At 42.0% G+C, this 12904-nt stretch overlaps 2 protein-coding genes across 4 annotated transcripts; one reads left to right on the top strand and one right to left on the bottom strand.

The window, feature by feature from the left end:
* Window positions 1-465: 465 nt before the first annotated feature.
* dpf2l (D4, zinc and double PHD fingers family 2, like) lies at window positions 466-8884 on the bottom strand. 2 transcript variants are annotated; one of them, XM_061080196.1, is made up of 11 exons: window positions 8836-8884; window positions 7044-7204; window positions 6594-6701; window positions 6290-6486; window positions 5885-5977; window positions 4660-4744; window positions 4078-4212; window positions 3720-3851; window positions 3035-3147; window positions 2591-2672; window positions 466-2081 (listed from the first exon to the last, which is right to left on the bottom strand). In XM_061080196.1, the coding sequence occupies exons 1-11, from the start codon at window positions 8865-8867 to the stop codon at window positions 1996-1998; spliced, it is 1224 nt and encodes a 407-aa protein (XP_060936179.1). In that variant the 5' UTR covers window positions 8868-8884; the 3' UTR covers window positions 466-1995. The 2 variants fall into 2 exon arrangements, with proteins under 2 accessions (XP_060936179.1, XP_060936180.1); XM_061080197.1 differs by having other exon boundaries at window positions 6290-6483.
* A 700-nt stretch (window positions 8885-9584) lies between these two features.
* Window positions 9585-12842, top strand: ttc9c (tetratricopeptide repeat domain 9C). Of its 2 annotated transcripts, XM_061080199.1 has the most exons (4): window positions 9585-9669; window positions 10480-10835; window positions 11080-11262; window positions 12286-12842. In XM_061080199.1, exons 2-4 carry the CDS (start codon window positions 10493-10495, stop codon window positions 12441-12443), a joined length of 684 nt encoding a protein of 227 aa, XP_060936182.1. In that variant the 5' UTR covers window positions 9585-9669; window positions 10480-10492; the 3' UTR covers window positions 12444-12842. The 2 variants fall into 2 exon arrangements, with proteins under 2 accessions (XP_060936182.1, XP_060936181.1); XM_061080198.1 differs by having other exon boundaries at window positions 9585-10835.
* Window positions 12843-12904: the final 62 nt, after the last annotated feature.

Here is a 12904-nt window from a genome sequence, read left to right as displayed (position 1 = left end):
AGTTCTGTGTAGGAGAAAATCCTTCAGTGTGTGTTTGTTGAGTGCAATAAAAATGCTTAATAAAAACTTTGTTCCGTGACTTTTCAATTCCTCCTTTTAACAAACAACAGATGAATGCTCATTCATATGGAGGACGATGTCTTAAGTATAAATAAAAAAATAAAAAAATAAATGTATTAATAACCGGCCACTGGCTCTTGCCGGTGCAGAGGCAGACATGTTTAGGAGACTGATATTTAGTGTTTGAGTGTGGTGCAGATCCAAATTAACATATATAGTGAATTTAGTGTGGTGTCCTAAGGGAACTTTGAAAGGTGCCAGTCTTGTGTATTTAATGCAGCAGGGGACACAAAATTCAAAGTGATCTTTATTTCAGTCAGGCTAAATTGGCTTTCATACCAAAGAAATGTAAAAATAAAAATAGTACAACAAAGTACATAATTTTACAAATACTCATAATGGAGGTCTGACATTTCAGAATAATCAAATAAATTCAAACATGTCACAGTCATAACAAAAATATAAAAAGTCAATACAGTACATAGAATGCATTAGGAGCTATATACTTGAAGTGTTTGCTATACGATAGACTTTACAAAATTCTACTAGAAAAACTCCCAATACCAATGGATTATCAGGTAATATAAAATGTTTAAAAAAAAAGTTACAAACAATATGACAAAAAACCACTTGTGATGTGAGTGTGTGCGCATTCGTACAGGTGCAGTCTGCATGCAAATCTGCCTCAGTGTGACAAATGATAAAAGCAGCTACAGTTGGTTAATGGTTCTGTGTGTCGTCGCTCTGACAGCAGCTGTCTACAATCACTGGTGAAGGGCGATGTCACTGCCGAACGTTTTTTCTAGAAAGCTTCCACAAAACCATCTTTCAGAAACGGATGCACCTTCATGGTCACGAGTCTTGTGTGTTGGCTTTAAACACGGAGCTGCTATCAGTATCTGACTCGGGTTCTTCAAAACAAGGGAAGTTTAGCTTTGTCTGATGGAGAGAAAAGTTTGAGAAATGACATTATAGTAAGATGTGTTGTATCTAATGAGGCCAACCTACATTACATGCTCAGCTCTATAGCGTTCGGTTAAACTAACTCATAGACCCAGTAACAGAATCAGCAGTGAAAAGTTGGTTTGGCAGCAAACCCTAAAGTAGCGAGGCCCGAAACTTTGTGCTAAGAGCTTTAACGAGTCAAAGTCATTGTCTTAGTCCTGCTGAATTAAAATGAAACACAAGGGTTTAGGTGATAGTGACGAGTTTCTGTGTGACGTGTGTATTTTCATATGATGAAGGACCTTGGCACTGAGCGGATCCCCTCAGGGAAACCTCTTCAAAAGAGAACCGATGCGATGGATCAGACAGAAGTCCACAGACAAACGCCACGACGAAAGTCCACTACAACAAGAACAATCATAATAATGACAATAATAATAATATTCTTGGACAATACACATGGTGAATTGGTCTCTTTCCCACATTCTGGGAATAAAAATAGATAATTTTGGCAGAAAAAAAAACGTTGTCTTGACAGTCCACACTGCGTCTTTGAGTGTGACAGGGTGCAGATAATTAGCGTGTGATGCCGATCCGTTGCTCCTGGGAGCTCCCATGGAGACAGCAGTTACTATGGTTACTTCATGCTCTCTGTGTCTTGTGTGTGCGTGTTCGTGTGTGCGTGTGTGTCTGTGTGTCTGTGTGTGTGTGTGTGTGTGTGTGTCTGTGTGTCTGTGTGTGTTTGACGGCAAGCCGCAGGGACTTTGTAGGCAGGTTAGTGGCGGTTTGATCCCCATCTTAACTGATCTGAGGTCTGTTTTGGTTTTGCATTTCTCCCCGTTGACGCTGTAGATATGAAGGCTTCTGATCTGCGATCTGACTCAGCTACATCTGGACAGAGCCTGCAGCTCTGGACTGAGAGGTCGGATGTTTTTCAACCGGGGGGTGTGGGGTCCCGTTGCTGAGGGGGTCCGACTTACTGATGTGACCTCACTCGGGGGCGGAGCTCTGGTTCTGCTGGTATATAGAGGCTTTGTCCTTCAGCAGAGCCAGACACAGGTGGCAGCTCCAGCTCCCTGGAAAACATACAAGCACAGCGAGAGAGGAGTCAAGAACCGTGGGCGTAGAAACACATCATCACGCATCACTTGGATTTCATTTAGAGAAGAATGTGTTAAGTACAGTTAGTTGTCTGTAAACATCACAGCAAACAACAGTGTTAGATTTAGGGAAAGTAACCGGACTGCTCAATTTTAAACATCTGTTCAACTCGTAAACACTGATGTTTCTCCTAAACTCACTTTAATACCTTAAAAGTAGGAACAAAGAACATTTGTTAATGCTGTGACTGAAGATATATAGGTTGTTCCAACAAGATATTTACACTAAGGGAAACTGTGAAACTGTAAACAATAATCATTGACAATTCTGATTTAAACTAATGACTTTAATAAACAAAAAACCCCTAAATATTCACAACTTCAGCTCTAAAATGTGAGGTTGAGCTTCTATTTTCCAAAATATAATTTTATAAATCCAATATTTTTAGGTTCTGAACTGAAAGAAAAACGCTTGGTCAGCTCACCCTCAGGAGGTTCATTCATGGGGGGACTTAAACAGTACATGTGGTAGCCTCGGTCACAGTCGTCACAGAACAGCAGCTGGTCCTGTGAACACACAACAGCAACAAGTTCACTCTAACCTGATGAGGAGATCACCTAGACACAGAACGTTTCAAGGGACAAATATCTAATAATAACTGTGCATCATTTTGTTTTATCTATAAATGTAATCATTTCAATCTGACCCTATTGATTAGGTTGGGCTTCTCAGTGAACGTTAATATTTGAATAGTCTATCGGTCTGTCTTAAAAGTACACCGCCAACATCCTGTACCAAAGGGAGAATTTTCTAATGGCGTTAAGGTAAACTTTTATTTTAATGGCACAAGTTGTACCACAGCAGCTTGTAACCGTGTCAACAATGTTCTTTTTGACACATATGATGAGACTAGTTTTAAAAGACTCACATCGTTCTCTGAGGTGCCGCAAACATTGCAGCACTTGCACTCGATGCACTGCCAGCGGTACGTCTTCACCGCCGCCATCATCACAGGTGTGAACTGCAGGCATGTCGGGTGGCCTGCAGGAGGGAGACGACGTGGGATTAACCTCAGTTACAACTTGACCAAGACACAGCAAATTTGTCAAGCTTTGGATTTGGAATGACAGCGATGTTTAGAATTCAAGTCTAGATTGTTTTTCAGTTTCGAGAGCTGGAATCATAACAGAAAAAGTGTGAGGACTGGATGAACACGTGTGTAGCTACTCTGAAGTTGTCTGACTCTTCAATAGAGGAGGCCAGAACCTCCAGCTAACATTGACCCACACATCCATGTTAGTCAATGTTTGTAAAACACACTGGTCATCCTGAGAGACTGTTCTCTTCCAGCAGCTTGAGTAAGAAAACTCTTGGTATGTGAGCTAAGCAGCTGAACACGGTTATGTCAGAACAAAATATCAAGCGACCATCATTGTTTACTATTAATAGCTTTAACAGGATTCTCTTTTCAAAATGAGCTGTAAAAACGAAATACTCAACCAACACGACAACAACAATGTAGTTAGCCCCAAATCAAGAACCCAGGGTTAAATCTAGGGGGCTGGCCTTAGCGAACAGTCAACTAGTAATGTGGAGACAGGAAAAGTTCATACCTGAGCGTCCACAGTCTGAGCAGGATACCAGCCCTTCTGATTGGCCAGTCTTCTGGTTCATGGTGGAGTCGCCCAGACAGAAATCACAGTAATCGTTGGGCAGCGCCAGTCCGTTGGGACCCTTCTTGGTAGCTGAGCAGGGGGTGAGTAGAGAGACTATTCAGTGCACACGAGAACTGTCTCCTCTGTCTTCTTCTTGCACACAAGCTGAGCTGGAGAGCTGCTCTCCACTTGTATTAACATACAGTTTAAACATCAAGTGTATTTTAGACTTTAAAGTACAACCCTGTTTATGCTATGTCTGTAAACAACAGTCTCAGTAACTGGCTGATGATGCATTGAATCATGATCCACTCACTCTTCTGCTCCACAGGCTGGCGAGGAGTGGGTGGTTCCTCGATCTCCTCGCGGTCCTCGCCCTCCTCCTCTGCCAGGTGAGAGTGTGTGTAGTGGTAGCTCAGGCCAGGACGGTTCTTGTAGCGCTTCCCACAGACTGACATAGACACACAAATGGGTCATACAAAAGTGTTAAAGTGGTGGCAGCTAATTCTATGTACAGGCCCACGGTGGAACCAGAAAATGTTGCTGTTCATTTCCAACAAAACAGCCTTTTTGATAATTTTTTTCAAAGCATATTTTCACACTTATTTCAAACTCAAACAGCGTAAGTGAGCATTTGCACAGTGAGCTACAGCCAGCAGAAGATTACAGAGCACACACAAAGCGGCATCTCAGGAATAAAAGCATTTAAAAACAAAAAAAAATTCCAAGTCCGGCAACTATTACAATCTCTATGTTGTTAAACTTTTGTGCCAGATGGGGTCTTTCAGATCACACCACGCATGGCATAAGGCTTTTGTCTTTCAGGGGGAAAAGCAAACGCTTTTCTTGCTGACATGCATTACACAACGGACATTAAAAAAAGGAAGCTGGTACTCACTGTCGCAGGCGTAAGGTTTGTCTCTTTCCTCCAGCGCCGCGGCTGCAGCCTCCATTTTCTTCTTACCATTCTTGTCACTGCGACCCTACACATTCAGCAGTAGACAGTGACAATATTACTGAAACAGCAACTCACACTTTGTTGAACTTTCTAAGTTTCCATGTAACTTAAAAAACAGCTAACATTAGATATTAGAAAAGAACAGGAAAGCTACAATAACTTAAGGCCGGCGCATGCTTCTGCGTTTTCACGGGAACGGAGACGCAGGAGCCTTTCCGGGCCCCTCACGGCCCTTCCTACGTCCTTACGTGCGTCGGCCAATTTTTCTAACTAGACGGCAAAGCCCCGCAAGCGTCACCCGGCCGCGAGGGCTGTGATTGGTCTGCTGACTACATCATTTCCGGAGTCGCATTTCCGGTTCATGCCCGGAAACCACGGAGGATTTAGAAGAACGAATATGGACCAGATAGAAGAGCACTTGGCAGAAGAGATCCGACACTATGTCCACTAGTATAACCCGTCACTAACCGGCGGATTTTTCCGCCAGAAAAAGGCTCTGAGGAGCCGCCGTGGCGATGTAAATAAATCGCTCTTCTTCGTGCAACACACGAAGAGCCGACTTCGACAAAAAACATTACTGCGCCTAGTGTTCTGGCGGGGAATTGCATGGCAACACGCGCAACGGTTGGAGAACCATGAATGAGAACGAGTCCTGCGTTACAGCTGCGTGCCCCTGACGACGCAGAAGCATGCGCCGGCCTTTACAGCTTAAGAGTGTTTACTACCAAGTATAAAACCAAAAAGGTAAATTAATCCATTAAGGCAAGAATAAAGAATTAAACACTTTCTTTTTCCTTTACAACGATTGATTATTTTCATTATCAGCATTTAATTCTTTCCTTAAAACGTCAGAAAGCTGAGAAAAAGTTGATACCTATAAATGTCTTTTATTGTGAATTCAAGACCAAATTATTATCATGTAATCCAAAATTATCGCATTTGAAAACCCCTGAAGCACCAAATGTTGCCTGAAAAATAACAAATCTGTAGAAGTCAAAAAAAGCACCAAAGGTGAAATAAAAGATCTCTGTGCTGTAATCTGTGGTTAAACTGATCCGAAATTCGACTCCTACATTTAACCTGATCACTGTGATGTTTTCACCCCACACACAAATCCTTTGAAATCCCATAAGGGACCGACGGCTGAACAGGACGTGGCACACACCTTGGACTTGCTCTTCCCTCGTCTCTTGGGAGTCTCATCCTCAAAGTCATCATCGTCCAGGTCATCCAGGTAGTCATCGTGATCCAGGACTCTCTGCAGTGAGAGGGTCTGGATTAGGTCTCATTTTAATATATAGAATGTGTGTTGATTAGCAAGAAATCGCCTCTCGGATGTTTATCTGTGTTCAGATATGTCTTAACTTCTAATTCTGCTTTTCAAGACAAGTCTTTGAGTATTTATGAAACGATGTACCGGGACATGTGGTAAGTCTAACTGGTGATTGTTGATCCTTATTCAAGAACATTATTCTCTGCTCTCTCTAGTGAGCTACGCAAATAAATGAGTATGATTAAAGGTAACTAGCCAAACAGCTCAATTCTTCAATATAAAGCCTTTGAGCCTGACCTTGCGAATGCGCCCGGAGGACGTGTGAGTGGCCGCTGACGTGGCAGGAGGCTCCACGGTGGCTTGGTCCTCCTCCGGGCCGCGGGCCTCTGACACTCCACTCCTCCTGTCCAGGGGCTCCCCTTTCAGCAGGGCCTCCAAGCTGCTGCCATCCACAGCGCCCAACGTGTCACGCTTCAAACCCAGTTCCAATTCTGCTGCACACAACAAAACATCAGTAATTCATGCAATGACACAACACAAAGACAGAAATAGACATGCCAACATAACCAATGAATACACAATTTTTTTATATATAAGTTACCCGTTTTGAGAGGAGGGAAAGCCAAGCGAGGGTCCTCAGGGGGATGGGAACGCCGTTTCTTCCTCCAGCGACGGGCTGGGTAGGTGTACAGCTGCCCCGGAGCTACACCTGTTGTGACATATAACAGGATAAATGGATAAAACAAAGAGATAAAGTTAGATGTGGTATGATCTGTGGCATGTATAACTCTGTAAAGAATGGACCTGTATGTGCCTTATTGTGTGCTTACTGGAGAGGTGGCATGCAAAAATTAAAAAGACATAATTATTATTGAGAGTACTTTATATACGTCACAACTTGGAAAGAGTAATCCACAAATCTACAGAAAACAATAACTTTTATCACCTGTTTTGCAAAACGATAACACGACTTAACAATATCATATATAACTGAACTGAAAGTCAAGTTAAAACGATAATACTGAATTATAGTTCTGCACAAATCATTTACCTGCGCTCCGGTGTCTCTTCTCCATCCAGATGTAACAGTTGGACTGGGCGACCCCAGTCTGAGAGTCCAGGAAAGGCATGAGGATGCTGCGCTCAGCACACAGGCGAGCGTTGTAACTGTGGCACTGCTCCATGGCATCTCTGTAATACTGCTCTCCCAGCCTGAAATGAAGGAGTGGGACACTGACAGGTCAAATAACACAGATCTGGAAAGACCATGAATAATCACTGCTGTAGGACTATTGCAAATCAAAGAGAAACTACAAACAGCGAGTCAAACTCGGCACAGTTCTTAATTCTACCAATGCACAAATATCTCTAAATGTATGAAATCTACTCTAGTTCCACACGTTTTACATTTAACATGGTGTTATATTTGTTCAATTGATAATAATATTTTCCAAATCCTAACTTCTAAAAATGGCATATATTGTCCAATTAAGAAACCAAATAATCAAATTGTTTGACAATGGTTTATAACAGCTCTAAATATTACATAGACAAAAATACGCCACAGTTTTTTCCTGAAGAAAATAATTTTGTTAAAAGAATTGCATAAATTTCAGCAGTTTCAATCTTTATATGTGCAATACTGTAACACCATATATGCTCCATTTACATTGTATAAACTGTTTTATTCCATGTATTTGTCCAATATATTTGCTTTTCTTTTACTGGGGGAGTTTTTCCACTATCCACTAAAACACAGCACATTTCCCCATAGTGGGACAAATAAGGGATTACATTACCTTTTATAATTATGACCACGGTATGTTCGACATTTAAAACATTCACTTAAAAAAATAAACTTCCTCCCTGATCAAGAAATTACATCATTGTTATAATTCCCTTTATTATTTTTCAAAGTTTTTACCTGAGTAATATTGTTGCACTAATTTCCTCTTACCTGACAACATACAGATCAATAACACGTTGATCATTCATTCATTGTTAGTGCATTAACATTTTTGTGCTTAGAAAAATAAAAGATTCCCACTTGATGAACTCGTTCTCTTAGGTCGCAGTGAGGCTGGTAAAGTTACACTCGACAACACATTGATTTTGTGATCACAAACTAGTGCCACACAAAGGAGCAGTGTAATCCCTGCACCGCTCTTTGCTGCATACTTCTGATACACTGTACATCATAATCTCACTTCCTGTTCTCTGGGATTTCTTAGCAGTATCATAATGTGGCAGCCATTTTCAGAAACGTTAAATAAAAGGAATGACAGTGGTGACGATTACGCGTCTTTCCTCATAACTACACTTCTTCCTCCCCCCCTCGCTCCCGCTGGAGGGGCTCGCTTCGCCCTGTGTCCCCCCTCCAGGCGGCTCTCTCTCCCGGGTCATCACCGGGACTCTGCGTTAGAACACCGAACACTCAGCGTGTCGACGCAGGCACGTCGGAACAAAAGAGGGATTGTTAGCGAGCTCTCGCCACAACAAAGCGCCCGCCAAGCCGCCTGCCGCCCGCCACACGGTGCCTCTTCTCCGGGTGGGCAGCAACAGTTCGGTCACAATGTGTGTAACCTTCCACACACCTCCGACTGTGAAAGTTAGAGCCGAGCCGCGGCTGAAGCACTGCCCCACTACCACACTGTCCCACAGCTAGCAGGCTAACCCTAGCTCAGTGGGCAACGTTATTCTCTTGGGAGACTTTTTAGAATCAACACAGATGACGCCATGTTGGCGGACTGAAGCATTCCGCAGTAACACAACCACACAGATCAGCACATCCGCCTCAGCGCGGCTGCTCGCTCTACTCTTACAATAAATGAAGGTAAACTTACACTTTCACAACACTGTCGACGGCGGCCGCCATGATTGCTTATTGCGGTTGTGTGAAGTCCCACTGCGCATGCGCACAGTTGTTATTGACCGTGACTGCCCCCTGCGGTGAATGCGTGGAGAGTTTCTGCTGCAACACACTGCTGCTGCTGGAGGATCACACACTGCACCCAGACACACACTGACAATATTCTACTGTGTGCACGCAGATCGAAGTTTGTTCAAAATGAAGTCAGCAATTATGTGTTACTTGTTAGGCTGTCGTGTTGGCAGGACTTCAACCACCTATTCATTGCACAATATCTAATAATATGTAATTAAATGTAAAAATGAACATAACCATTTCAAATTAAATATATATATAAAAAAAAATTAAATTAAATTAAATAAAAAATTAAATTAAATTAATTAGAATTTTTTTTTAAAACTGCGCGCGCACATCCTTCGCAGAAGCCCACTGCTCAGATATAATTTTGGTTAATTTAAGACATGTAAAAAACATAACCTGCCAAAACTTTTAACTTCAAAATCTTTATTCATCCATTTTCCTTAATAATCTTAGGGCTTAAATATATTTAAAAAAAACATTTGTAAATGTGAAACTCAAACATTTTCACCAACTGTAACTAACACAACCATTTAATTCGCCATCGAATAATAAATACATAACAAGAGAACTATCTCAAATCCAGTTCCATATCCGGCCTGGCGGGGGCAGTGACGCTGCACGTCCCTGACGTCAGAAAAACAAGGAAGTGATCTGCAGCAGCAGCAGGATGGTTGTCAACTGGGGAAAGTAAATGTTCCCTGGTGGTTGATTATCTCCCACGTGTAAGGTGAGTGGATGCAAAGCAAACATTTGAATGTACTGAACCGTTAGAACGGGTCCACGACCTGGACCGGACCTTATGGAGTCGCTCGTGTTAGCCTCGGTGATAGTTAGCTCGGTTAGCTTGACACCGTGAACGGTCTCATGTGCACAACTTGCTGCTAATTTAACATGTTGCTAATGCTAATGACAACATGTGCTACAATAGCCTGCAACGTAACCATAGAAACTAACAGGGTGCTATCTTAAACATGTCCCACATTCACACAGGTTACGGACACACAATGAAATAGTGGAGTGGCTACCGTTATTTCACACAAGTCAGTATTATCAACTTCAGTCAGTTGTGTGGGGTCTCTTTAGTAATTAGATCTGTTTTTGAACAGGAATCTAAGAGTCATGTTGATGTCAAGTGATGTTGTAATGAAATCTCTCGCACACAGTTGCGTAACATACACACACACGTGTACCACTATGAGATGGAGAGAAGATATCATGAATTATGTGGTGAATACATAATGAATATTTCTTTAATTATCAGGTAAAATGCATAAATGTATCTACAACTGTCTCATTACATTGCATGTGATCAGTGGTAGCTGCAGATGTGTCCAGAAGGAAATCCAACATGAGATGGAACCAATTTTTGTGTCCATCCACTTGACTTCAGTATCAATATTTGTTATCGGTATTACAGCTATAATGTTAAGCTAGAAACATGTAACAGGAGCGTAAAATTATGTCTGTACATAAAGTTCTTCAATGACATCATAATGCATGCATTTACATTAAGTTTCTCATTTTACCAATTATTGAGCTCCACTGCGGAAATGAAGGCAGCAGAGAAGGAGTGTTCAGACGTGCAGGGGGCAGCTGCAGCAGCTGCAGCAGAGGAACCAGGCGTTTCTGGACACCAGCAGACTTCCACAAAGCCGGCTTGGTCTTTGCTAGAGGAAGCTGCCCAAATGAAAACAGAAGGAAATGCCTTCTACAGGGAGAAGAACATTCGTTCGGCCATTGGCCGTTATCACCGCGCACTCCTGATCCTCCGAGGCCTCGACTCTGATGTGATGGCACGAGTGAAAGATTTTGGCCCCAAGACACCTGCTCTCACACCAGAACAAGACACTCTACTGAGAAACACACAAGTGGACTGCTACAACAACTTAGCTGGTAGATACAACTTCAGAACTTGCAAAGTGGAAAGAGTACTTGAATATCCAACTCAAGTAGAAATACTGCTATTTGACATAATCAATCTCATATTCTGTTTGTAGTAGCTTCTCCTCAGGAAGAAGTTTCCTGTAGTTACTAGTTTTGTAAGGAGTCTTTCATATCATGTTTACTCTGCAGTTAAGTACAGAAGTATATAGTCTTATATTTGATATACTTGTATGTACGCATCTATCTTTTTCAGCTTGTTTGCTGCAGAGAGAGAGTGTTGACTTTGCCCGTGTGCAGGAGTACAGCCTGCGGGTGCTGCAGTGGCGACCAGGCGATGTCAAGGCACTGTACAGGGCAGGAGTAGCCACTCTGGAGATGGGAGATGCAGTGATGGCCAAACAGTATCTGATCCAGGCCGGCAGAGAACAACCTAATGGTAAGAAAAGAGCCAGCACATCGGAATCATCCACAGCAGGCGGGTGTCTTATAATGAAAAATTATTGAAATATATTTTTTTAATCAATTTTGCCTTTTGGCACCACAGGGATTTAAGTGTTGTGTCAAATCTTTGCCATGATATTTGGACAAGCAATTCTTTACAAAATATGTACAGTATTTTGAATACTTTAGTAACCAGTAACTTTTAAGATGAAAAATGTACAAATTTTACTCGGAGAGTGAAAATTTAATAAATTAAATAATCTGATTACTTGCACCTGTGATCATTCGAGGAAGAGAGGAGACAGCTGCCAAGGGTGAGCTGAGAACATAAATACCACTCTCTTAAGTGTGTGTGGCTCAGTATGAAGACTGGAAATGGGGGAAACAACCAGGTCGACCCTGTCAAAAGTAACAAATGCCTCTTTTACACCAAATCAAATTAAATGTTTCGATGTCACAAAGGCCCCATAAACTGAGGAGCTCCCTTGCCTTGCTGTCTTGCCAAATAAATGTATTCTGCCAGATGTCACGTTTCCATCACTGCTGATAGGAGCCAGAGCCGATTAACACGTGTGTCTACTGCACAGTCATTTGACCCGGGAGTTAATCCGTTACCATTGTAGACAAAAGCCAGATGTTGGGGGGGGGGGGGGGGGGGGTTACTGGGTTTTTCTATCAGTGGAAAAGGGGCTAAAATCAGTATTTCAACCATTAAACAATAGTTAAAACTTGAATTGTCTGTGTTAACAGTCTTGCAGATTGAATATTTGAGGCTCTGCAAAGTCAGAGCAGAAAATGATCAAATTCAATGCAAACTGTAATAAATTCACTACACCAATTCATTGCTGTCAGTTCATTTAGTTATTCGTGTCCTTGATTATCATTCAAGGACATTTTGCTCTACAAAGTAATTGCTTTGTAAATCATATCCATTCATTTAATTGATAATTTAACACCTCTCGAACAATCCTGCTGATCCTCTCTCTAAACCTTCTCCCAACAATTCTTTCTGTCTCAGATGCTAATGTGAAGAAGCAGCTGCACAGGGCTGAGAAGAAACTAAATCAGGAGCTACAAAAAGAGAAGGCCATGTATCGAGGCATGTTTTCCTCTGGTCTGAAGAGCAGCTCCGAAGAAGGGGTTAACCAAACCAACGGAGCTGGGGACGGAGTTTAGTCTGCCAGACAACCCGTGACAAACAACTCCTCAACCTTAGAAAGACGGCTGATCACAAATCAACTGGAGAATGATCACATGTCCTAAAACACTAGTTCTACTGAATGTCCTAGGTATTTGAGGTGAGCCCGGTAACATAGCGACGTTATACAGAATACTGGTCTGTATGAGAGTAAAGATGTCACTGCTGAGAATAGAAAGGACAGGAATGTTAGTTTCCTAGCAACATGGAAACAGACCTTTTTTTCCCACAACGAGCGAGAGTTTGGATATTTCAAAGAAATGCAAGACTCATGTACTACTCAGTGTTCTGATAGTGAATCATGATCGCAATTGTCTGGTCAGTTGTGTGAATGTTAATTTTCCAAGTTTTCAAGTAAAATATTTTTTTATAAATTATGTCCAAGCTTGGTTGTCTTTTTTTCCCAAACATATTATGTAGGTGGATTTCAGGGACAGCA

The sequence above is a fragment of the Limanda limanda genome, chromosome 10 (assembly GCF_963576545.1).
Source record: "Limanda limanda chromosome 10, fLimLim1.1, whole genome shotgun sequence".
Taxonomy (NCBI): domain Eukaryota; kingdom Metazoa; phylum Chordata; class Actinopteri; order Pleuronectiformes; family Pleuronectidae; genus Limanda; species Limanda limanda.
This window is presented reverse-complemented; position numbering and strand designations above follow the sequence as displayed.

Coding starts and splice junctions, on each gene's coding strand:
- dpf2l (XM_061080196.1), bottom strand. CDS start 8,867: ATGGCGGCCGCCGTCGACAGTGTTGTGAAAGT. Junction 7,205..8,835: donor GTCGACAGTGTTGTGAAAGT/GTAAGTTTACCT, acceptor CCTTCATTTCAG/GCTGGGAGAGCAGTATTACA. Junction 4,745..5,884: donor GAGGGAAGAGCAAGTCCAAG/GTGTGTGCCACG, acceptor CTGAATGTGTAG/GGTCGCAGTGACAAGAATGG.
- ttc9c (XM_061080198.1), top strand. CDS start 10,436: ATGCATGCATTTACATTAAGTTTCTCATTTTACCAATTATTGAGCTCC. Junction 10,836..11,079: donor CTGCTACAACAACTTAGCTG/GTAGATACAACT, acceptor TATCTTTTTCAG/CTTGTTTGCTGCAGAGAGAG. Junction 11,263..12,285: donor CGGCAGAGAACAACCTAATG/GTAAGAAAAGAG, acceptor TTTCTGTCTCAG/ATGCTAATGTGAAGAAGCAG.